The sequence below is a fragment of the Schistocerca cancellata genome, chromosome 8 (genome assembly GCF_023864275.1).
Source record: "Schistocerca cancellata isolate TAMUIC-IGC-003103 chromosome 8, iqSchCanc2.1, whole genome shotgun sequence".
Taxonomy (NCBI): domain Eukaryota; kingdom Metazoa; phylum Arthropoda; class Insecta; order Orthoptera; family Acrididae; genus Schistocerca; species Schistocerca cancellata.
The window spans coordinates 49,314,301-49,340,734 of NC_064633.1; the positions used below are offsets into that span (position 1 = coordinate 49,314,301).

Consider the following 26,434-nt stretch of genomic DNA (forward strand, 5'->3'; position numbering starts at 1 on the left):
ACACATAAATGAGTATACAAACTGAAGAACAGTTTATAAAACTTTCCTTGAAGGTTCTTTATTAAGTGCTATTCTGAGACAATGCAAAGTTACAGTGAGGTGACCAAAGTCATGGGATATGTCCTATGCTGCCCAAATAGTAAAACTCATCTACTATCTCATTTACTGTCTTATTTCCTAATCTAATTCTCTCAGCTCAATTGATTTGACTACATTCCATTATCCTTGCTCTGTTTTTCTTAATATTCATCTTACATTCTCCTTTCAAGACACTGTTTATTCTGTTCAACAGCTCTTCCAAGTCCTTTTTTGTCTCTGACAGAATTACAATATCACTATCAAACCTCAAGTATTTATTTCTTCTCTCTGAACTTTAATTCCTTCTTGAAATTTTTCTTTGGCTTCCTTTACTGCTTGCTCGGTGTACAAATTGAATAACATCTGGGATAGGTTACAACCCTATAACACTTCCTTTTCAACCACTGCTTGCTTTTCATGCCCTCTGATGCTTCTACATAGCCCTTCGACTCTTATACATATCATATGGTTGCTGTACAAATTGCAGCTCCCTGTTTTTTATCTCTGCTATCTTCAGAATTTCAAAGAGTGTATTCTAGTCAACACTGTCAAAAGCTTTCTCTAAGTCTACAAAAGCTATAAATGTAGGCTTATTATTCCTTATCTGCAACTGAGAAGGGCAGTATTGCGTCACTTCTCCAATGTTTCTCCAAAACCCAAACTGATCTTTACCTGTTTTTCCTGCCTTCTGTAAATAATTCATGTCAGTATTTTTGAACCATGACTTATTAAACTGATAGTCTGGTAACATTCGCACACCCTTCAACTCCTGCTGTCTTTGGAATTGGAATTATTAAATTCTTCTTGAAGTCTGAGGATATTTTCCCTGTTTCATATATCTTGCACTCCAGGCAGAATAATTTTGCCATGACTGGCTCTCACAAGAATATCAGCAGTCCTGAGGACATCATGTCTGCTCTAAGGACCTTGTTTCAGTGTAGGTCTTTGAGTCTCCTGTTAAATTTTTCCAGCAGTATCATATCTTCCACTCACATTCATCTTCTTCCTCTTCCCTTTCTATAATATTACCTCCAATTTCATTCCCCTGGTACAGTCCCTTTGTATACTTCTTCCACCTTTCAGCTTTCTCTTCCTTGCTCAGTACTAGTTTTCCATCAACTCTAAGTGCTACCCATTCCTTCATCTTCTACTATAGTTCTTTTCTCTGTTTCAGTCCAAGATTCTCTAATCCTTCCTCTAAAACTTTCAACAACCACTAGCTCCTTCAGCTTATCCAGGCCCCATCTCCTTCATTTTCTACCTTTCTGCAAATTCTTTAGTTTTAATCTACAGTTCATAACCAATAAATTATGGTCAGAGTCTACATTTGCCCCTGGAAACATTTTACAGTGCAAAATCTGCTTCTGAAATCTGCCTTGCCATTGTACGAGGGCTATCCACAAAGTACATTACATTTTGGAATTAAAAATAAATACAGTATTGGAATTTTTTTTGTTATATACAGATGAAAGCCACACTTAAATACTACTTTTCTACATAGTTTCCATTTAAATTAAGGCACTTATCGTAGCGATGGACAAGCTTGGAAATTCCTTCGTCATAAAATTCGGCCGCCTGCGCCTTCAACCTTGCCTTGCCATTGTACGAGGGCTATCCACAAAGTACATTACATTTTGGAATTAAAAATAAATAAAGTATTGGAATTTTTTTGTTATATACAGATGAAAGCTACACTTAAATACTACTTTTCTACATAGTTGCCATTTAAATTAAGGCACTTATCGTAGCGATGGACAAGCTTGGAAATTACTTCGTCATAAAATTCGGCCGCCTGCACCTTCAACCACGTGGTTACCTCTTTTGGGACAGAAAAGGTGTGATTTTTGTGGATTTCCTGGAAAGAGGCACTACAATAAACTCTCAAAGGTATTGCCAAACTCTGCACAACCTCAGAAGAGCAATACAAAACAAGCGCAGGGGAAAGTTTGGCTCAAAGATCTTGCTGATTCACGACAATGCCTGGGCCCACACGGCAAATGCCATTTGTGAAGTTCTCGAATCTTTTAAGTGGGAGTTGTTTCCTCATTCACCGTACAGTCCCGACCTGACACCGAGCGACTTCCACTTATTCCCAGCAATGAAGAAGTGGTTGGCTATGCAGCGTTTTGATGACGACGCACAGCTTCAAGAAGAGGTAACCACGTGGTTGAAGGCGCAGGCGGCCGAATTTTACGACGAAGGAATTTCCAAGCTTGTCCATTGCTATGATAAGTGCCTTAATTTAAATGGCAACTATGTAGAAAAGTAGTATTTATGCGTGGCTTTCATCTGTATATAATAAAAAAAAATTCCAATACTTTATTTATTTTTAACTCCAAAACGTAATGTACTTTGTGGTTAGCCCTCGTATAATCAATCTGACACCTTCCTATGTCTCTAGGTCTATTCCATGTACACAACCTTCTTTCATGATTCTTAAACCAAGTTACTTTTGGTATTAAAATTTGCACATCATGGTCTGCAAGTCCATTCACTCTTTTACTAACAGAATGCCCATCTAGTAATGAAGAATGAATAAAAATCTTGTCTATGACTGTGCTAGTGTTCTCCTGCACCCTAGTTGCAAAAAATATGTCTGCATCTGATCATATGAGTTTAGGAGATCTACCAACATCCCTTTTCTTGCAAAATCATATACAAAATTAATACTGAAGTCACCACACATAATTAATCTCAGGTACTTCCCTTAAAGTGAACCAAGGACCCTCTCTAGCTTGAGCAGAAATGCTCTGAAGTCAGAGTTAGGGGACCTATAAATGACAGAAATTAGAAGTTTAGTTTCACTAAATTCAACTTCCCCTGTACAACATTCAAATATCTGTTCAGTGCAGTGCCGTGATACGTCTATGGACTCAAATGGAATACTGTTTTTTATGTACATGGCCAATCAAGGAACTCCTTGAAAAACAGCCAGCTAATCTGTATCCTGTGGGCATTCACATGCCCATACCAGTCTGTGGCATCGATGGGTACTGGTCAGTGGAAGCCTACACAAAGGCATGCATGCCAACTGTCCAGCCTGCAGAAAATGGCACTGAACCATCAATGCAGACATGCCCAGGTCGATTGCAGTGCTTCAGTGTCCTACCAACACTGTGGAAGAAGCTGTTCTATCCATTATGGCCAAATAGACAATGTGGTGCTCATCTTGCACATTGAGTCGTTCAGTGCCCTGTTGGCACTGTGTATGGTCCTTTTCTCTCTACTGGCTCCACGTACGCCTCACTATTGAAGCAGTGTGCCCTGTACAAGCTGCAGTGTCACAGAACAATAGACCTGCCTCCTGGAGACCAATCATTCTGCCCTGTTTGAACCCACTCACATGATGATATTCAACCCTGTGATGTCAGCAAAACATAGTGGTACTTGGTTACATGTTTACACTTTGTGTGAAGGCTGTGCACTGACTAAGCATTGCGTAACACTGCCCTGTCTGGTCACATAAAAGAAGGCACTGTTGGGCCTATGTGCATGCCACCTCCCTGCTATTTATATCACTTATTATGCTTCCGTTGTTCTACATGTCCTCTTATCATGGCCTGTTGCAGAGCATTGGTTCTGAATATTTCACTTTTTACAGACATTTTCTTAAAGTTACTAAAATATTGCATTGTTAATCATGAAATATCTAACAAAATTCATAATAGGACAGTCTCTGTAGTTAATTCCATTTAAAGTATTTGCTAATTGTCATTTGATGTAAACTCTTCACTATTGCTACATCATGAATTCATTGGAATAGTAGTAAACTTACAGTTTGTTTCTCAAAGCATCTGAAGGCTGTGTCCAGGGCTTGAAATGTTTCCACACGAGATGGTCCTAAATCATTTTCTGCATCTTCACTTTCTTCTGTTTCATCTTCTTGGATTAACTGCTGTTTGTTTTCAGCAATATGTTTGCAACAATTTCGTCATCTGACTTCTTCTGAAAACCTTGATCATTACTTTCACAAGTGAGCTACTCCTTCATACCATCGGCATCACATTCCTTGCATATCTGTGGGTTTGTCATTAGCTCATTATATTCTCCAAAACAGAATCACCTATATCAGATACTGAATTTTTGCACTCTCGTTTTAGTGTTGTGTTCCAAGTTTTGTTCAAAGTCTTTCTTTCAATCAGATCCCATGTATATACAGTCATGTAACAACACTTCTTTAAATTCATTTGCCTGAGAAAAGACAAATGACGTCTACATTATCTTAATCAACAGATAAAAATCTAGGTAAAGATTGTCTTCTTTAAAGTCGTTTTAATGTTTCAATAACACTTTGATCCACTGGTTGTAGTAAGGATGTCACATTAGGAGGCAAACATTTTACTGTAAACATTCCATTTTCTCTCGCTAACAGTTCAGCCGAAACGTATCCAGTAAAAGTAGGACAATTCCATGTTTACCAAATTTGTTTTAAAATTATTTTACTTCAGTGATGAAAGTGTTGTCATACCAGGCAATGAATATTTCAGTGTTCATCTATGTGCTTCTTTGGCTTTTATAAACTAAGGGAACCCTGATATTTTTGAAGCATTTTGGTTTTTTGGGATTTCTGATGAGGTGCAACAGCATTTTATGGGTCTCAATAGCATTTGCACAAATTAATATTGTTATTTGCTTTTAATTAGTTTTAGTTCATGGAGCAGAATTCTCGCCGAGGAGCAACAGATTTTAACAGTAACGATTTCCAATTTAATACGGTTGCATCAGCTCTGTAAACAAAGTCCAAGTCACAGTCATTTTTTTTCCAATTCCTTTTCAAAACCACCTTAAATGGTATTTGCTCCAACTACATCAGTTGACATTTTTTTCACCTGGTATTACCAATTTGTAAATTTTACAATGAGATTTAAATCTGTACAACAATCTGTTACTTAAGGATCAGATATCAATTACCCAATTCATCATTTTTGTAAAAACCAGTAACACAAAACTTCATTTTTCGGTTTCTTCATAACTTTTCAAGGTTTACTTCTGTCTTCACTATCACTTTTGCTGGTGGACTTTAAAATTGAATCAGTATCTTTCTTAATATCACTTATTGCAGAAGTACCTACACATCGTGTTCCTTGATTTTAGGAAAGCATTTGACACTGCCTTGCATTGGCATTTAGTTAAAAAAATATGAGATTACCAAGTATTGGATCAGTTTTGTGACTCAATTCCAGACTTCCTTACAAACGGAACTCAACAGACTGCTCTTAATAGAACAAAATCAACAAATGTAAAGATAACTTCCAGAGTACCCATGAAAATGTTACAGGACTGTTTACAATGTACATACACAATTTTTTCTTCAAGATGTACTCTGTAAGAGCTCAGATATTGTCTCAATATTTGTGGGACACCCGATATACAGTGCAAATGATGTGATAACTTCAGGTGATTGTTTTTCAACTTCTTGCTAAAATCCAAACAAAAGTTACTAAAAATGTCCCCACAAACAGGAGATGAGTATACAAACTGAAGAACAGTTTATAAAGCTTTCCTTGAAGGTTCTTTATTAAGTGCTATTCTGAAACAACGCAAAGTTACAGTGAGGTGACAAAAGTCATGGGATATGTCCTAATGCCATGGACTCAAGAAGTCACTGAAAGCCCCTGCTGAAATATTGAGCCATGCAGCCTCTGTAGCCACCCATAATTGCGAAATGTTGTCACAGCAAAACTGACCTCTCAATTATGTCCCACAAATATCTGACGGGATTCGTGTCAGGCGATCTGGGTGGACAATCCGTTCGCTTGAATTGTTCGCAACTCACTTCAAACCAGCTGTGAACAGTTATGACTCAGTGACATAACATCATTGTTTGGGAACATGAAGTCCATGAGTGGTTGAAAATGGTCTCCAAATAGCCAAATATAACCATTTCCAGGCAATCATCAGTTCAGTTGGACCAGAGGACCAAGTCCATTCCTTTAAACACAGCCCACATAATTATAGAGCCACCATCGTATTGCACAGTGCCTTGTTGACAAACCTGAGCCCACCTGATTCGTGGTGTTTCATGCGGTTTGTGCTCTACTCGAACTCTATCATCAGCTCTTACCAACTGACATTGGGACTCATCTGACGAGGCAACAGTTTTCCAGTCATCTAGTGTAAAACCAATATGGCTGCGAGCTGAGGAAAGGTGCTGCTGGTGATGTCATGCTGTTAGCAAAGGTACTCACGTTGGTCATCTGTTGCCAAATGTCTGTTAGCACAGACAACTCTATGCAAACACCACTGCTCTCGGCCATTAAATGAAGGCCATTGACCGCTGCAGTGTCCAGGTGAGAGGTAATGCCTTAAATTGTATTCTCAGCACACTCTTGGCACTGTGAATCTTGGAATACTGAATTCCCTAACGATTTCAGAAATGGAACGTCCCATGTCTATAGCTCCAACTACCATTCCACGTTCAAAGTCTGTCAATTCCGTTGTGCAGCCATAATCGTGTCGGAAACCTTTTCACATCCAACTTGATGTGAAAAGGTTTTCGACATGAACTGCCACCATTACCCAATAAAGCAATGGATTAGTTTTGATCAAGTTCTGTAATTTGCTGGCAAGTCAGTAAGCAATAGATAAATGCATTATTGCCGGAATAGAAGGACACCCCTTGACAAAAATAATAAACATATTATAGAAAGAGTCTATCCAGAATGCCTAACAATAAGGAAGGTAGCATACCATTACCCATTTCAGTTGTCACAATAATTTCTAAAATAACCGAGTACTGTATGCACCAGCAGATGAACCAGTATTTTGAAAATGATAACCTAATCTGTTCCGCACAATGTAGTTTTAGATCCACCCTCTCTATTGTAAAGCAGCTGACAGCATTATAACAGAACTTCGAGAATAAGTCAATGAGCTATTGGACTGAAGGACACAGTGTCTCACAGCATCCTAATAAGAAAGCTACAGCACTATGAAATAGGGGAGAATGCCCTCCACCTAAAGGCCCTTTACCTGTTACAAAAGAACTGCTACTTGGGTCTGTTCTTGGATCCTTTCAGTTATATATATGCTGTGTGAGGTTGTGCTGTATACAGGTGATACCACATTAACTGCTCAGTACTCCAACTTGGATGAATTGCAACTGAATGTGTCAGTAGCATAATATAGGGGTACCTCACGGTTTCAGGTTAATGTATTTACACATGAATAGTAGAAAACCAGAAAACACAGTTTTTAATTTCAATGCACCCAAACAGGAAAACAAATTGGTGAAACTTCAGGAATTACATATTGATCAATGTCTAGCCACAGATAAATTATGCCCCAACTCACAGGTGTGATTTATCTGCTGCTTAAGCTGAGAGGATTTGTTTATGAAATCCTACTACTACATGCATACTTTTACTTTCTTAAATTCCAAATTTTGCTGTGAGAAACCTACCTGGCTCTAAGACCACTTAAATGAGAAAAAAGGCAATAAGATGCATTGTGGAACTAACACCATGAGAATCCTGTAAACATTATTTCAAAGAATCAAATATTATGACATTCCCTAGTTTATATGCTTATAGCTGTTTAGTATATACAAAAGAAAATCTGAATAACTCTGACCCTAGCATGTCAATACAGAATCATAACACAAGAAACAAACATGCAATTGACAAGCCATAAACCAAACAAGCAAAAGTCCATAACAGCTATAAATATCTTTGTCTCGCATATTTTAACAAACTTAACTACTTAAAAAGCACACTCAGTGCCCTTGAATAAATTTAAAAGCATAACAAAATGGGTATAAAATGAAGTATTTTACATATTGAAGAATATATAATAAATGACTTGGAGTCCTAAAATGGGCATATATAAAATTAGGTATTGCAAAATGTTTTACAAAGTCACTAGTGTGATATGTTGATTCATTGTGGCATACTATATTGAGCTATATAAAGTTTATGATTATTATTGTTACAGATTGTATAAAGTTTTGAATGTGATAATATGCTTATTCACTGTAGCATATTGTATTAAGTTTGCAAACAATGGTCAGTTTCCATAACAATATACTTTCCTGAAGTAGTAATTTATATAAAAGCTTTTGTGTAACATAATTAAGCAAAGATCCATGTGAGAATAATGTAATGTAGTAACTATACATATATACAAATTTCACATGACAGTACCAATTGGCTGTAAACATGTTTAAAAGTGAATAAATATTCTATTCTGCTCTGGAGCTCAGAGAAGCTAATAACACATTGGAGGATCCAAACAGCCCATAGCAGGCATGCAATCTCCCCTAATTCATGCTGTGCAGAAAGTTCAGAACTGGGTACAAGGCATCCTCAAGGCAGACAGCTCTTCTATGTCATTCATCTGCTCAGCCAATCTAGTGGTAGGCATTCCCATGTAAAACGTTGTGCAGTGTATAGAAGTTAAATGACAAACAAGTTAAAACTGTGTTCTGGACTGAGACTCAGACCACGAGCTTTTGTCTTTCATAGCAGAACATAATCCATGAATATATCTCAAGGACTAAACCAAAATTTCAGCCTGGCACTAGTTCCTAACTATACCTTAAGAAGTCTACTGCTCATCAACAACAAGAGGCACAGTTAGCTCTGTGGAGATTTACAAAGGGTAAATACTTAATCAAAGAACTTCATGAGGATGCATTTTTTATGGTGTCTGGACTAAAAAAATTATGAAAACTTCTATAAAAAGTCCTCAATCTCAAGGTGTACCATGCACTGATGAGCTGCATGGCTGTTGAGGTGGAATAGTCATTAGTGGGCAACCTGTCACACTTCAGCTGTGCAAGGCTCACCTAAACAAGTGGGGCTGTGTGGGTGGGCCCTTATTTCCCTGCTCTTTGTGGGAATGAGATGGAACCCTTGAATCTGTTCAAATGATTTCCCAGTACAAAGGTTGTACTGCTGGTAGGTATCAACACCCACAAGAGGGCTCATACTGCCAGTCCTTCTAACATAGGTTTTATTTCCAATACTTCAGTTTACAGTAATGGAACACAGGCTGCTAGGCAGAATGTGCTTATGACAGTTAAAGTGAAGGAGGGCAGCTCGTAAAAAGTTTCACCTTTCTATATACAAAAGGGCATAGAGGGCATTGCTAGTACATTAAAATCTATTAAGCAATTTAGGAGTGGAACACTGCTGGTAGAAATAACTAATTCCCAACAAGCAAAAAACCTCCACATTGCCATATGCCTTAAAACAGAGCTACACAACAAACTATAGTAAAGGTGTTGCATTATGCAGGGATATTATTGATATTCCCAAAGAGGAACTGAAGGATGAGTGGGCTCATGATGGTGTGACTGATTTGCAAAGCATCATGAAAAGGGCAGATGGCAAACTGATGAAATCAGAGTCCTTTATTCTTATGTTCCATACCACAATGGTTCCAGAGAATATTATTCTGGTTTCATTCAGTTAAATATGAGGCCTTATATACCCAACACAATGCACTGTTTTAAATGTCAGCACTCTGGGCATACCATTCTAGCATGTTGGGGATGCTATTTTCAGCAAATGTGCTAAAGCCTCCTACAAAGGAGTCATTTGCTCATCTCCTGTGAAGTGTGCTAACTGATTTGGAGATTGTCTTGTCTAGAGTGAAGACTGCACTTCCTACCTTGAAGAAAGGAAGGTACAGGAGCTAAAAATGATGAAGTGTATGCCATATTGTTGTTGTTGTTGTTGTGGTCTTCAGTCCTGAGACTGGTTTGATGCAGCTCTCCATGCTACTCTATCCTGTGCAAGCTTCTTCATCTGCCAGTACTTACTGCAGCCTACATCCTTCTGAATCTGCTTAGTGTATTCATCTCTTGGTCTCACTCTACAATTTTTACCCTCCAATACTAAATTGATGATCCCTCGATGTCTCAGAACATGTCCTACCAACCGATCCCTTCTTCTCGTCAAGTTGTGCCACAAGCTCCTATTCTCCCCAATTCTATTCAATACTCCTCATTAGTTATGTGCTCTACCCATCTAATCTTCAGCATTCTTCTGTAGCACCACATTTCAAAAGCTTCTATTCTCTTCTTGTCTAAACTATTTATCGTCCACGTTTCACTTCCATACATGGCTACACTCCATACAAATACTTTCAGAAACGACTTCCTGACATTTAAATCTATACTCGATGTTGACAAATTTTTCTTCTTCAGAAACGCTTTCCTTGCCATTGCCATTCTACATTTTATATCCTCTCTACTTCGACCATCATCAGTTATTTTGCTCCCCACATAGCAACCCCCCCCCCCCCCCGCCCCACACACACACACACACACACACACACACACACACACACACAATTACCATAGTCTCTGGCTGCCAAGGTCACACTCTGGCCACAGTAGCCAGAAGCTGTGGTCAGTTGCTTTTGTGTGTACATGTATGTTGTCTAATTCCGAAGAAGGCCTCTTTGGCCAAAAGCTTACTTGTTTGACAGTCTTTTTCTTGTGCCTATCAGTGATGCACCATTTCCACTATATAGTGAGTAGCAATCTAACCTTTTCATAATATTGTCTTGATTACAGTTGTAGTTTTTACATTATTTCGAGATGCTACCTATTGGTCACTTCTATTGTCAATGTTACTTAATTGACCATTCACTTACCTTTCTGTTTTGTACTGTAAAATCCAACTGCTGTACCATTCTGCCAGAGAATGGTTATATCATCTGTAAAGTCAGGAAGATCAAATACAGCCTCCATCTCCAATGCATCTGGACTTTCCAGCTCCTGATAGAAAATCTGACTCATTATAAAGTGGACAGCTCTCTCTTTGGATGACTTTGCCTAAAAAGTTTAATTTTATAGAAATTTATATTCCTATTTTAAAGTTCAAATAAAATTTAAAAACATATTTTCTCAATGCACATGAGTATTCACATTCATCAATATATGGTCAAGATCAAAACAGTTGTAAAATGTGAAATTAAATTATGAAGAACAATAACAAGTAACAACAGTAGAAAAAATTCAAGATGAAATGATGGGAGGGAGAATACATTGTCCACTTTTCCAGAATTTTAGTATTTTGTCTTCTTTTTATGAGCACTGATTGTGAAATAAAAATCACACTCCTTTCAAAATTTAATACTGCTTAAAACAAGCTTGAATGATTTGTTAACAATTCTACATTTCAGAACAATCTGACAGTGAAAAATTGAATTTCACACCATCACTATCAATTTCAAGCTTATGTGCAAGACAATTACGCCACTGGGTCTTGATTTGTATATGCTTCATTTCTGTTTACTGTAGAACATAGTGGCTGTTTTTGCTGAATCAGTGTGTTAATTAAACTAATTCACAAGTTTTTTCTACTAATAATGCACTGTTACAAATTTATTCTGTGTGTCACAGAATTGACTAATGCCAGTGACAGATTCTTTTCTCATGGCACATAAAATGGAGATGAAAAATAATGTACTGTTGCCAGCTGAGAATGAACAGTATGACACATACAGGACAATGTTAAGCATAATTTTCAACTGAAGTACATTCAAATTACCTGAAAACAACCATCTTCTTTTGCCTTATCTGAAAGTACATCATCTAAAGGCATCCACTCTCCATTTATAAAGAGACCAGCAGCTAGAAAAAAAGGCTTCATACAGAGACTGAATGTTTTTAAACATCTATATCTCCCAGGAATATTGTGGCAAACTATGAGGGGTTGTAGAGGGTGGTTTGAGAAACAAATTGAGGGAGGGAACCCGTATCTGAAAATGTCATCCAATGATGTTACAGAGTGTTACAAGTACTGATGCTTACCACTAGGTTACACCTTTGGCAGCAAACATGATTTTGAATGCTGATGAACTGTAGGCGGAATGCCTTGCAATACTGTTAGGCTGTCACGATCGCCGCTGGGGAAGATGGAGCTTGTTACTGTGTAGACAGGTCTTGTCTCCTGTGAATGTGGTGCCCTGTGGCCTCGATGGGTGACTGTTTTGGACACTGGTTTCCATCCACAGTTTATTTTTCTTCTAGAACCCTCCAAAACCTCCAACGGTTTTTGGTATACAGGAGAAAAATAAACTGTGTCAGCACACAAAGTTCCCTTGAAGGATTGGAGTAGCAGCAGGATCCAGTGCCTATAACTTTGGCGCTCTGAAGTAGCAGCAGGACACGGTGCCTATAACTTCAGCTCTGTAAACTTGTTGGATGATGTTTATGGACATAAGTCTATCTACAATTTATTCTTGAAGACACCCCGCACAATCCCTCAAAGTTGTCACAGCATTTCTGGTACAATCTGTATAAAAGTAACTTAAACATAAAAAAAATAATTATACTGACAGAATTTTGAGGAAACTGAAATAAAGTTTGATTTATTCATTCACACATTGTGTTCTGTAAATGACACCATAAAAGGGGCCCTCACAAGGTGGAATAAATTACCATAAGTCATACATTAACAGGCAGAAGAAACCACTGCTAGCTATTTCTGTAAAGTATACTAACAGCAAATTATGACTGATGATAATCCAATTACACTAATCATATGGGAATTCCTTCTATATAACTTTATGTGTGTAGCCAGAATGAGTGTGTACATTAAGAGAAAAGCAGATTATTTGAAAGAGAAAAGGAGAAAAAACAGGACAAATGTGAGCAGGACTCGCTCTCTGAGTGTTTCATACATACTTTTTTTAAAAAATTACATATGAACATTTTAACACACACGTATGTGAATAAGCACACAATTAACATTTTCAAAGAATAGGTGCTAGATTGACAAAGGAAATATTTTTGTACTGTATCCTATAGTTAAATATGCAAAATGCACCTTAAGTTCACTTTATAAAAAAATTTTATTTATACGTGAACATACAATTAGGTGCTGAATGCAAATATAGTTAACAGTTTATAAGAATTAAGTACCTTCATCAAAATTATTTTTGCACTATATCCAATAGTTTTATGTTCAAGCAGAAATCCTTTCCTTGTAGTTAACTGTCCCATTTCCATCACTGATCCACAGGATAAATTAATCACTTGTATACAGATGGCAACACATGGATCTTATGAAATAGCCTTTTAGAATCTTTAATATGCCTCACATCAATGCAGTAATCCACAATGGGCTGCTTAGTTTTCAAATCTTGATATATTCTTGTTGAAAGCTATATTAGTCTTTCATATAAATATAGCATGTTGGTATTTGTTATAGTAGGAACAGGAGCTATCAAATTCCATGCAATATTATGTTATTATTCGCAAAATAGTCTTCTCTTGGATATTTGTGAAACAGAAATTTTCTTTTTTGTCTTCCTGTATTTTTCTTAACCTTTTCCGTATCTAAAAGAATAGTGCCACGTTAGTATGACAAGTGATATCTGTCTTCAGGTAGATGACAAGTAATCTTCTGATGATTTAAAATGTCATCTAGTAGAAACTAAAATTGGGCCCTCGCCAAATACAGGAAAAATTAGAAATAACAATTATATTAACATAGGATAGTTATGTAATTTTGTTGGTTTTTCCATGTTATTGTGATACATTGTTTTGTACTAAATAGTGATTTAAATAAATTGATTCACGTCTGCATCATAATTTTCAACATGTTACCATATGTATCAACATAATCTCTTTGCCCTCTTATCTTTCCATGTTCGTATTCCATATATGCACAGTATTCTTCAAGTGTTATATGATGATGATTGAAAATATAAGCAGTGGTTCGTTATTTATACAGACAGATCATCTATGGGTTTTGATGAGTGAGTTTGTATCCAAATGTACGACCATATCTTTTGACTGAATTGACTTCAATACTTAATTTTATTACATTGCCAAGGGATCATAGGCCATAGTACTTGACATAAATTTCAGCTTGATACCTCTACCAGTCCAAAGAAAAGGGGGTTGAACAGATTGACAGACAAACAACAAAGTAATTCAATAGGGGTTCTGTTTTTACTAACTGAGGTACAGAACTCTAAAAAAGCCACTGCCCCTCCTGTTACAGAACCCAGTAGCTGCTTTCATCTAATACTTCAAATTAAGCATTTATGAAATGTGATAACGGAACACTATCATCTGATTATAAATTGGCAGAATCAAAACCTGTTTAATACAAATATTAGAGTTAGGGGCTAAGTGGAATTTAGATCCTCTAGCCTAAATATTATGGTAAATTATATAAGAAGTGGCTCATAAGATATACTTTTCCTTTGTTTCTGAATATCTTGGGATTTTCAATTTTCTTCTGGAAGTCTAATGGCAACCTGTTGTAGACTATTGCATGTAAGGGTAAAAATCCCAACTTCACTGAATAGGCTTCTAAAAGATGTATGATTCTGTAAAAAAATGTTTTCTTTTTTTTAGTTTTAGCCACATTGCCCCAGATTACTCTACAGGACAGTTTTAAGTGAAGTTATAGAAACTATGCTGGCAATCCTGTTGGCTGCACAGTGCAGTGAGAGAGATTTCTAAGTGCAAAACTGACAGAACTGAGCTTTTTGGTTACCTTCTCCATACACTAGTGCCACTTCAATTTATTATCCATCTAGGAAGTTTATATAAGAAATGTTCCAGGTGTCAGAAGTAAATCTCTAGATAGTCAGAATTGTGGGCATCTATAGAAGTCGTCTTTTTCGAATAAGCATACTCTGGGGTAGAAAAACATGATACTAGTCAGTCAGGGTGGTATTGGAAAATGTTGTTTTGCAGCAGAACAAAGCCTGAGAGCAGTTAGAAGAGAGAGGAGAGCATGTATGTCACACTTAGCTGTAAGGCAGAGCCAGAGATACCATCCATACACAGCTTGGTATTTCAGTCACTACTTGCAGCACGATTCTTCCCCCAAACTCCTCATTGGTCACTTTGACAGAGTGCACGGGGAATTGTCAGTTAACAGGTTTTACGAGAATAAACATCTGCTGAAGTGATGAATCTACAATGTCCAATCACATTAATGTGACAGCCAACCTATCTTCGATGTCAATGTGTAATAACTATGCACAGACGGAAAGTGGTAGCACTAGCAGTGGAAGGTACATAAAGCGTATCAGGGGAATGCAAGAAACAGTGTATTCACTGTCATAACACAGACATCCAAAGTGGCATGATCATTGATTTTCAGACGAAGGGTAGAGGTGTTTCTTAAATGGCTATGTTTGTACACTGTCCATGTGCTGCCATGGTTAAAGTAAACCATGCACGGCAAAATGGTGCTAAACAAAACTGTCATCGAGGCGACTGTGATGTACCAGCAGACCATAGATTCAGACATGAACAATGGCTGCAGAGAAGTGTACGGGCAACAGATGGCTTTATCAGATGAATCATATCTTATGTTCCATCAGACAGGTGGCCTTTGGCGCGTATGGTGTGAGACACCTAAAAGAAAAACACACTGCAAGAATTGTCTCAGAAAGGTCCAGGCCACAGGCATTCCCTGGGTAATCTTGTCATTCTGGAAGGCACTATAGATCAATAAAAGTATGCATCTATCCTTGGGGACCATATCCAACACTAAATGTCGTTTCTTTTTCCTCAGTGTGATGGCGTCGATCATCAGGACAATGCAACATGTCACACAGCTCGCAGTGTATGTGTGCAGTTTGAAGAGCACCAGTATGAATTTGCCGTACCTCCCTGGCCACCAAATTCCCTGGATTTAAACATAGTCAAGAATCTGTGGGACTACCTTGATCAGGCTGCATGTGCCATGGCCTTCAACTGAGAAACCTAGAGCAGCTGGCCATGGCAGGAGAGTCGACATGGCTTCACACCCCTGTTGGTATTTCCAGAAACTCACCGACTCTCTTCCTGCTTGTCTGCACTGCAAAACGTGGTTATTCAGGCTTTTGATAGGTGGTCATATTGATGTGACTGAACAGTGTACTTCGCACATGATGATGAGTCCCATACTTCTTTATGTAGCATAGGGGAGCGACACGGGAGACCCGCGCCGCCTTACTAGGCGAGGTCCTAGTGGAGGTGGTTTGCCACTGCCTTCCTCCGACTGTAATGGGGATGAATGATGATGATAAAGATGACACAACAACACCAGTCATCACGAGGCAGTAAAAATCCCTGACCCCACTGGGAATTGAACCCGGGACCCTGTGCTTGGGAAGCGAGAATGCTACCGCGAGACCACGAGCAGGTCACAGTTATTAATACATGAGTACTGAAGGCAAAAATTTAAGTATAAAAATTTTAAACTAACAATAAAAACTTCCAGTACCCTCTCGACTAGCCATGTCACCTGCACACTAACTACTTCCAGTGTGTGTGCCCCTTGATCTTTAAAATCATGAGAAGGAATTGATGAACAGTACTTACCTTCAAGAGACAAAATTCTTAATATTGGCAATAACATTCATATAATAGGACAGGAAAGCATTCTAGCTTTTGGAAATATTAGTTCCTTCCCCAGGGAGGAAAGATGAATAAGTTGGAGAAAGTAGGGCATGGCAGCTGAATAAGACTCCAGAATGAGAGGGACCTACCAATTGTATGGACATCTACACAAGGTGCTATAAGCTCTACTTTTTCATGGATTGCTTATGGTTTTGTAGCTTATGGACAATTTGCAAAAATTGATTCCATGGGCAATCCTCAGCCTGGCAGAGTACTGATGACTGTGGTTCAGCCAAAAACCCATATGCCAGACATACCGTGAGTCGTTGCCACCATATAGATAGATGCAGCCTGAGCATAAAGGCTGAGAATGGTGCTGGTCTTATATGCACCTGTGGCTAGCCTTGTGCCCTTATAGCGGATGCCATATAAAACCTCTAAACATGAAACTCTTGCTGATCTATAGACTTGATATCCAAAACCCAACCTACTCTACATAGCAACCTTATAGAACTGGATGAAGTGCATTCTGTCAGCTCCCCAAGACATGTTGCTGATGCATTTTAAAATGTCAAGTGATTTGATATCCCTGCTTACAGATATTTCAGGTATGGTAGCTATGAGAATTTTACGTCAAAAATGAGATCCAGAAACATCACCAACATTCAGAATGGTGACTTTCAGTATCAATACATATGGCTTACATATCTGTCTTACGTGCCTCAGCGATACAGATAGCCGTACCATAGGTTCAACCACAACACAGAGGTATCTGTTGAGAGGCCAGACAAACGTGTGGTTCCTGAAGAGGGGCAGCAGCCTTTTCAGTAGTTGCAGGGGCCACAGTCTGGATGATTGACTGATCTGGCCTTGTAACACTAAACAAAACAGCCTTGCTGTGCTGGTACTGCGAACGGCTGAAAGCAAGGGGAAACTATGACCGTAATTTTTCCCGAGGGCATGCAGCTTTACTGTATGGTTAAATGAGGATGGCGTCCTCTTGGGTAAAATATTCCGGAGGTAAAATAGTCCCCCATTCGGATCTCCAGGTGCGGACTACTCAAGAGGACGTCATTATCTGGAAAAAGAAACCTGGCGTTCTACGGATCAGAGCGTGGAATGTCAGATCCCTTAATCAAGCAGGTAGGTTAGAAAATTTAAAAAGGGAAATGGATAGGTTAAAGTTAGATATAGTGGGAATTAGTGAAGTTCGGTAGCAGGAGGAACAAGACTTCTGGTCAGGTGACTACAGGGTTATAAACACAAAATCAAATAGGGGTAATGCAGGAGTAGGTTTAATAATGAATAGGAAAATAGGAATGCGGGCAAGCTACTACAAACAGCATAGTGAACACATTATTGTGGCCAAGATAGATACGAAGCCCACGCCTACCACAATAGTACAAGTTTATATGCCTACTAGCTCAGCAGATGACGAAGAAATTGAAGAAATGCATGATGAAATAAAAGAAATTATTCAGATAGTGAAGGCAGACGAAAATTTAATAGTCATTGGTGACTGGAATTCGAGTGTAGGAAAAGGGAGAGAAGGAAACGTAGTAGGTGAATATGGATTGGGGCTAAGAAATGAAAGAGGAAGCCGCCTGGTAGAATTTTGCACTGAGCACAACCTAATCATAGCTAACACTTGGTTCAAGAATCATAAAAGAAGATTGTATACATGGAAGAAGCCTGGAGATACTGACAGGTTTCAGACAGATTATATAATGGTAAGACAGAGATTTAGGAACCAGGTTTTAAATTGTAAGGCATTTCCAGAGGCACATGTGGACTCTGACCACAATCTACTGGTTATGAACTGTACATTAAAACTGAACAAACTGCAAAAAGGTGGGAATTTAAGGAGATGGGACCTGGATAAACTGACTAAACCAGAGGTTGTACAGTGTTTCAGGGAGAGCATAAGGGAACAATTGACAGGAATGGGGGAAAGAAATACAGTTGAGGAAGAATGGGTAGCTTTGAGGGATGAAGTGGTGAAGGCAGCAAGGGTCAAGTATGTAAAAAGACGAGGACTACCGTATTTACTCAAATCTAAGCCACACTCGAATCTAAGCCGCATCTGAAAAATGAGACTCAAAATAAGGGAAAAAAAATTCCCAAATCTAAGCCGCACCTGAAATTTGAGACTCGAAATTCAAGGGGAGAGAAAAGTTTTAGGCCGCACCTCCAAATCGAAACAAAGTTGGTCCATTGTAATATGAGACACAATTTAGGTCGAATGAATGACGATACAGCTACAGTAGTTTGGTTCGAGTCGAAAGCTTAGCAGTTAAGCTTTACCAGGTAGCCACTGCTATGCGTCAGGCTCTCCATCCGTATTTATATGGATACCCTTCCTTTTTCATGTGCTTCGTCTGGTTTGAATCGATTGCTTATTTTGCTTTGATCTGATAAGTGCCGTTTTCAATGTTATAGGTGTTTACGTCAGTCACTCTAAGCTGAAAATGCATTACTATACTGTATCATGCATTGTTTGTCACATTCTGATAGTGCGTGTTTACGGCCGGCCTGTCGCTACTCGCGGCATGGCTTGCTTTTGTGCGCGCTACCACCGCCTACAATTAAAAAAAGAGAGGAATCGTCAAATTAGCGAAACAATGGCAAGAGACTGCTATTTGTTGTTACTTACACTGCTGCTTTCTTTGATAATGATCAACAAGAACCAAATAATAGACTGCGTATGATATAACATTTTCTGAACGAGAGTTTGGCGAAAATTTTTCTCCGTTTGAAAATCTTTGCGGCCGCTTCTTTAGTACATCAAATTCTGCACAGAAATTAGTCATCTTAGATTTAAAAATCTAGTCAGTTGCCCTGCTTCATTTCTGACTGTATCACTATTAGGCATAAGAGTAATACGAATATAAACATGACACGATACGTATATTCTTCCGCTTTTGCTGTTGTCTCACTCTAGTTTTGTAGTTTATTTGGCAGACAGGATTTAAATGAGATAGAAGCAAACACGAAAGAATACATGGCAAAATGTTTATATTCGTATTATTCTTGTGGTGAAGAGAATACTGCATGTGATTCACATTTCATCAGGTTCCTATTAGCAACCATCTCTTCTCACAGGTAGGAAAAAATTCAGAACGTAGAGTTGGCCATATTGTCAAAAATCCCAGTATTACCAGTCGGATTTTCGTAGTACATTGAAATTCGAAGATGAACAATACGGAATTTGTATTTACTTCGTTGGATAATGTATGAAAATGCAGTGGTCGAAACTCGGGCGGAGAAAAATGCTCGTCTTCCAATTTTTTATTTTTTTTTTTTTAAATATTATTTACTGACGCAGAGGTTGGCTATTTATCTTTGTGCCTACAAAGGATGCCTGTGTAGCGCTACATATATTCGACGGCAGAAGTTAGTTGTGGCGGCACCTATCAACATTTTTCAGAACTTCCGCTTGCTTTGCACTCGATTCTAAGCCGCAGGCGGTTTTTTGGATTACAAAAACCGGAAAAAAAGTGCGGCTTAGATTCGAGTAAATACGGTAGTAGAAATCCTTGGGTAACAGAAGAAATATTGAATTTAATTGATGAAAGGAGAAAATATAAAAATGCAGTAAATGAAGCAGGCAAAAAGGAATACAAACGTCTCAAAAGTGAGATCTACAGGAAGTGCAAAATGGCTAAGCAGGGATGGCTAGAGGACAAATGTAAGGATGTAGCGGCTTATCTCACGAGGGGTAAGATAGATACTGCCTACAGGAAAATTAAAGAGACCTTTGGAGAAAAAAGAACCACTTGTATGAATATCAAGAGCGCAGATGGAAACCCAGTTCTCAGCAAAGAAGGGAAAGCAGAAAGGTGGAGGAAGTATATAGAGGGTCTATACAAGGGCGATGTACTTGAAGACAATATTATGGAAATGGAAGAGGAAGAAGATGAAGATGAAATAGGAGGTATGATACTGCGAGAAGAGTTTGACAGAGTACTGAAAGACCCGAGTCGAAACCAAGCTCCAGGAGTAGACAACATTCCATTAGAACTACTGACAGCTTTGGCAGAGCCAGTCCTGACAAAGTTGTACCATCTGGTGAGCAAGATGTATGAGACAGGCGAAATACCCTCAGACTTCAAGAATAATATAATAATTCCAATCCCAAAGAAAGCAGGTGTTGACAGATGTGAAAATTACCGAACTATCAGTTTAATAAGTCACGGCTGCAAAATACTAACGCGAATTCTTTACAGACGAATGGAAAAACTAATAGAAGCCAACCTCGGAGAAGATCAGTTTGGATTCCATAGAAATATGGGAACACATGAGGCAATACTTACCCTACGACTTATCTCAGAAGCTAGATTAAGGAAAGGCAAACCTACGTTCCTAGCATTTGTAGACTTGGAGAAAGCTTATGACAACATTGACTGGAATACTCTCTTTCAAATTCTGAAGGTGGCAGGGGTAAAATACAGGGAGCGAAAAGCTATTTACAATTTGTACAGAAACCAAATGGCAGTTATAAGAGTCGAGGGACATGAAAGGGAAGCAGTGGTTGGGAAGGGAGTGAGACAGGATTGTAGCCTCTCCCCGATGTTATTCAATCTCTATATTGAGCAAGCAGTGAAGGAAACAAAAGAAAAATTTGGAGTAGGTATTAAAATCCATGGAGAAGAAATAAAAACTTTGAGGTTCGCCGATGACATTGTAATTATGTCAGAGACAGCAAAGGACTTGGAAGAGCAGTTGAGCGGAATGGATAGTGTTTTGAAAGGAGGATATAAGATGAACATCAACAAAAGTAAAACAAGGATAATGGAATGTAGTCGAATTAAATCGCGTGATGCTGAGGGAATTAGATTAGGAAATGAGAGACTTAAAGTAGTAAAGGAGTTTTGCTATTTGGGGAGCAAAATAACTGATGATGGTCGAAGTAGAAAGGATATAAAATGTACACTGGCAATGGCAAGGAAAGCGTTTCTGAAGAAGAGAAATTTGTTAACATCGAGTATAGGTTTAAGTGTCAGGAAGTCGTTTCTGAAAGTATTTGTATGGAGTGTAGCCATGTATGGAAGTGAAACATGGACGATAAATAGTTTGGACAAGAAGAGAATAGAAGCTTTTGAAATGTGGTGCTACAGAATAATGCTGAAGATTAGATGGGTAGATCACATAACTAATCAGGAGGTATTGAATAGAATTGGGAAGAAGAGAAGTTTGTGGCACAACTTGACTAGAAGAAGGGATCGGTTGGTAGGACATGTTCTGAAGCATCAAGGAATCACCAATTTAGTATTGGAGGGCAGCGTGGAGGGTAAAAATCGTAGAGAGTGACCAAGAGATGAATACACTAAGCAGATTCAGAAGGCTGTAGGTTGCAGTAGGGACTGGGAGATGAATAAGCTTGCACAGGATAGAGTAGCATGGAGAGCTGCATCAAACCAGTCTCACGACTGAAGACCACAACAACAACATCTGTCATGAATGATGGAAGTTCATGCACACTGTTTCCTTTACTGAGAATTTGAATCATGTGCATGTAGCCTACTCTTCATCCTCTTTAGCATCACTTGCAACTGACATGTTGTTGCTTGATTAGAGAACAAGGAAAATATAGCAGAATCATCCACAAATACAGAGCACCATACTGGCTCTTTTATTGCTGATGTAGTTCTGTAAATGGAAACAGAGGGTGACAATTAGTGTGCTTCCTTGTGGGAGACTATTCCTCCTCAAACCAGTCTGATATGTGCAATTGTTCCCAGAAGATCCGCTGATGGAGCTGTCTGAGGATGTTATAGCTCCTAGTGGTACTGATAAGCCTTCTCTAGATCAAAAAATGGGGTTGCAGCTACGGGAAAGTGTGCTGTGGTACAGAATCGACACTACACTAGGCAGTCAATATCAAGAGGTTGGCAGTAACTTGTGAGAGTGCCCTGCCAATCCAAGGCCAGCTTGAAGACACACACTCAAGGCATGTGCAAGTAGCACCACCATTGAGCTGACACAAGACGATGCCACAACAGTACCACCCTAGTTGGCTAGTGGAGGTCACTCATGTGTATTCAAAGCCTATTAGTTCGCCTCACCTATCTATTATTCTCTACTATAAACTTGAAGTTAAATAAACCAGAGTTAAGAACATATTATGTGTGCTTCTCATTATTTTGCTCTCTGTCTCAGCACCTATCTGTTCCTCAGTGTCCATCTCTGGACAGACTGTACCTACAGGTGTTTCTTTTTGCACTTAATTCTTGCCTTACAACCACCTAGTCCCATTAATACATTTGTATCTTTTTTTAATAGTACAGTCAATTTTAGCGTGCGTGCCTTACTGTAGGGTTGGGTTGTTTGGGGAAGGAGACCAGACAGCGAGGTCATCGGTCTCATCGGATTAGGGAAGGATGGGGAAGGAAGTCGGCCATGCCCTTTCAGAGGAACCATCCCGGCATTTGCCTGAAGTAATTTAGGGAAATCGCGGAAACTCTAAATCAGGATGGCTGGACACGGGATTGAACCATCGTCCTCCCGAATGCGAGTCCAGTGTCTAACCAGCCTTACTGTACTTTTGTGTTTCAGAACATGGCCTCTAGTTGTATTTGTTTGTGCACATTGAGGCTAACATTTGTGCTTGTGCTTACTTTTTCACTGTAATTTTTGGTGTGTGTATTGACCTTGATTAGCCCTCTGCAAGAACTGTTAGTAACATGTATTGTTCAGTTTCAGAAACAAAAGATGCAGACACTAATGAACATCTTGATAAGACTGCTGGCTGTGCACGCTAATAGGCCACTGCCGCCCCACCTCCCAATGCACAGCCACGATCAGCAGTAACTGTTGCTATAACACCATTTCCTGCATTTGATTCAACACATGAGGATTGGTTCAAGTGCTGAGTACAGCTCGATGCACATCTATTGAAAGTAGGGAAAGGAAACTTTATTTTCTTGCAATGGTTGGTGTGTCTATGTACAGGCTTGTCTGGAATCTTTACCTTACTGCCAACCCTGAAAGTGTTCCTTATGAAGAATTAATTGCTGTGCTGGACAAATACTTTGATGATAAAATTTATGTGGCAGATGTGCATTACATCTTTTGTTTGCAGAGGCAACCTAATCAGACTCATAAGCAGTGGGTAGCAGACTTACAAGGGCTTATACACTGTTGAAAATTTAAGTGTAGTGTGATTGTTGTTATAATGATGCCATGATCATGCAAAATGTGTCGGATCCTCGCATTCCCAAGCAGATTCTTGAGTAGCCTTATTCTAACCTGTGACAGGTTTTTGAAATCATGGATTGTCAGGAATCACAAGACAGTGCAGCAGTTGATTTTGATTCTGCTCCTGATTGTACTACATGGAGTAGAGGTAAACAGGTTGTGCGCATAGTTTGTGCACTGAGACATGCCAGGTGTCAGCCAGGGCAGCAACATAAACAGAACCAATGTGATAGGTAGCAGACTAGCGGTGTTAAATCTCACCCTCAGTGTTTCACAGCATACAAGCACCAGGCATGCCCGTCATGATATTAAGTGTTATCATTGTGTATAAGTTTGTAAAAATGCAAGTCCAACATGCACTTTGCATGTTCTCAAAAGTCTCAGTCAATGAATGTTAATGCAATTTTTTCAAAGCCTAGTAATGATTCTAGTGTTACACAGTACAAGTCAAAAGCAACAGTAAAAAGTAAAGCACTTCTTTTGTACAGTGTCTGGCCAATAAACTGCTTGTCACTCTGGAGTTTGCCAATCACAAAGTACGCATGCAGTTGGACACTGGTGTGTCAGTGACTTTGTTAAATAGAAACACTTACAAACCATTAGGCAAGCCTAAGATACATGTCAGAGGAAACCCTTTCTGGTTACAGTGGACATGAAATTCCTCTGGTCAGTGTTTGCAACCTATCTGCCACTTTTCGAAATGTTATCTAGAAAGTTTCATTCACTGTTTTGTGCTGATGTGAAAGTGAAAATATTTTTGGCATGGATCTGTTTGTTTTGCACATTCCAGGCAATGATCTCTCTGTCAACTCTTCTGTGCCTATTGATACGGTAGCTGAACTTTATGACGCATTTGGTGACTTTTTCAAGATGGCCTAGGTGAAGCTGTTAATTCTGAAGCTCACATTACCATGAAACACTATGTACAACCATGGTTATATCAAGTACAAACCATCCCTCATGCTATCAGTGGTCAGGTGGCATAGTAACTCTTTTTCTTGACAGGACTATGGTGTGATTTTCCCCTGTAGCAGCCAGTCAGTGGCAATCACTTTTATTGGTAATAAAGAAACCGTCAGGCAGGATATGCTTATGTTCCGATTTCAAAGCAACAGTAGATTCGCTGACCTTGACTGCCTCTTTTCATTTACCCTGGCCTAAAGAAGTAATGGACAAACTTTGTGCAGGTCGCTTCTTTTCCAAGGCTGTCTTCATGGTGGTTATTTGCAGCTTCAAATGGCTCTGAGCACTATGGGACTTAACTTCTGAGGTCATCAGTCCCCTAGAAATTAGAACTACTTAAGCCTAACTAACCTAAGGACATCACACACATCCATGCCCGAGGCAGGATTCGAACCAGCAACCATAGCGGTCGTGCGGTTCCAGACTGTAGCACCTAGAACTGCTCGGCCACCACGGCTGGCATTTGCAGCTTCCCTTGGATGAACAGTCATAACAAGTTTTTGTGATCAACACCTACACGAGGTTATTTAAGTTCAGCTGTGCAGCAGCAACTACAGTTCTTCACAATTGACTGCTACAGCTCCTTCTTGTTCGAACTATTTGGATGACATACTCGTTTTGGGTTGTACTCCCGATGAACATCTTTCCAAACTCAGAAGATTGTCTCACGTGCCCTTAGATGCTGGTTTAAAGTGTAATACAGAGAAGTGTTCCTTCTTCCAGACTCAGATTGAATATTTTTATACATGTGATCAACATGTCAGAGTATCCACCCTTGGCAGTACACTTAATCGCCATACAGGACCTCCCTGCTCCTGGGAATGTCAGTGAACTCCAAACTGTGTTGGGTAAATTAACTTATTACTTCGGTTCATTCCAAATTCTGCACAGATGCAGTTCCATTGCATCATCTTCAATGGAAGAATGTTCCTTTTGTGTGGGCTCAAGGGTGTCAAGTCGTATTTTAAAAACTGAAAGATGCCTTACTGAGTAATTGTTGTTTGGTACAGTTTGATTCTGCTCAGCCAATCGTGCTTGTGGTTGATGCATCCTCTCATGGCATTTGCGCTGCTCTCTCACACAGAGTTGGATCATTGGACAGGCCAACTGCCGTCGCATCCAAACTCCTTACCAAAGCACAGTGCAACTACTTGCAGACTGAGAAGGAAGCTCTTGCTATCTAGTATGGGGTCACCAATTTCCACCAATACTTACATGGCAAAAAATTCTACTTGGTGACAGACCACAAGCCTCTCACCTCATTTTTAAGCCCTTCACAGCCAGTCTATCCACACACAGCACGAAAGTTGCAGCGTTGATCTCTGTTCCTCTCAAATTATCAGTACGAAATTACGTAGAAGTGAGCAGCTAAGCATTTGAAAGCAGTCATTCTCTCTCACTGATGAGGTGGAACTGATTCAGTGTTTGACACCTCAGAGAATTCTTGTCTCTACATTGATGTTCAGGATAATGAAATACCCTCCTGGTTTTCCCATCAATCAGTGGCCTGCTTGGGCAGCAGCAGCGAACCTTCATCACAAGATTCTGTTGCTTTACCTCTGCACCAGTTGGCCACATTAAATTAAGTATTTTAGCGATCCAGTTGTATGCCATTATTGTGCTCTTCAGTGCAACTTATCTGTCCAGAAAACTGTTATTTTATTATACATGACAATGCTCAGTCCTGTGTGGTTGTGTCACATTTGCTTCAAAACGAAATTCTACATCAATGCCATTGGCGTATTGTACAGCCTAAGCAGCTTGCTGACATCACTGCACATGGGACAGTATGGACACTCAAATAGAATAATTGACTTCAGAATGTCTGGCACGCACGGAACACCAGACTACTCTACCACAGAAATTTTTTGATTGGCCGTCGACAAGCAC

At 39.2% G+C, this 26,434-nt stretch overlaps 1 protein-coding gene across 6 annotated transcripts in view; it reads right to left on the reverse strand.

The window, feature by feature from the left end:
• The window catches only part of LOC126095742 (protein FAM169B-like), a 123,609-nt gene that overhangs the window by 69,385 nt on the left and 27,790 nt on the right, over positions 1–26,434 (reverse strand). For 5 of the 6 annotated variants that reach the window (XM_049910515.1, XM_049910511.1, XM_049910510.1 and 2 more), the window contains 2 exons: positions 11,580–11,662; positions 10,681–10,861 (listed from right to left, as the gene is read on the reverse strand). In XM_049910515.1, the coding sequence (XP_049766472.1) occupies positions 10,681–10,861; positions 11,580–11,633 (235 nt within the window). In that variant the 5' untranslated portion in view covers positions 11,634–11,662. Of the gene's footprint in view, positions 1–10,680; positions 10,862–11,579; positions 11,663–12,955; positions 13,373–26,434 lie in introns of all 6 variants that reach the window. The other variant, XM_049910513.1, reaches the window with a different exon arrangement.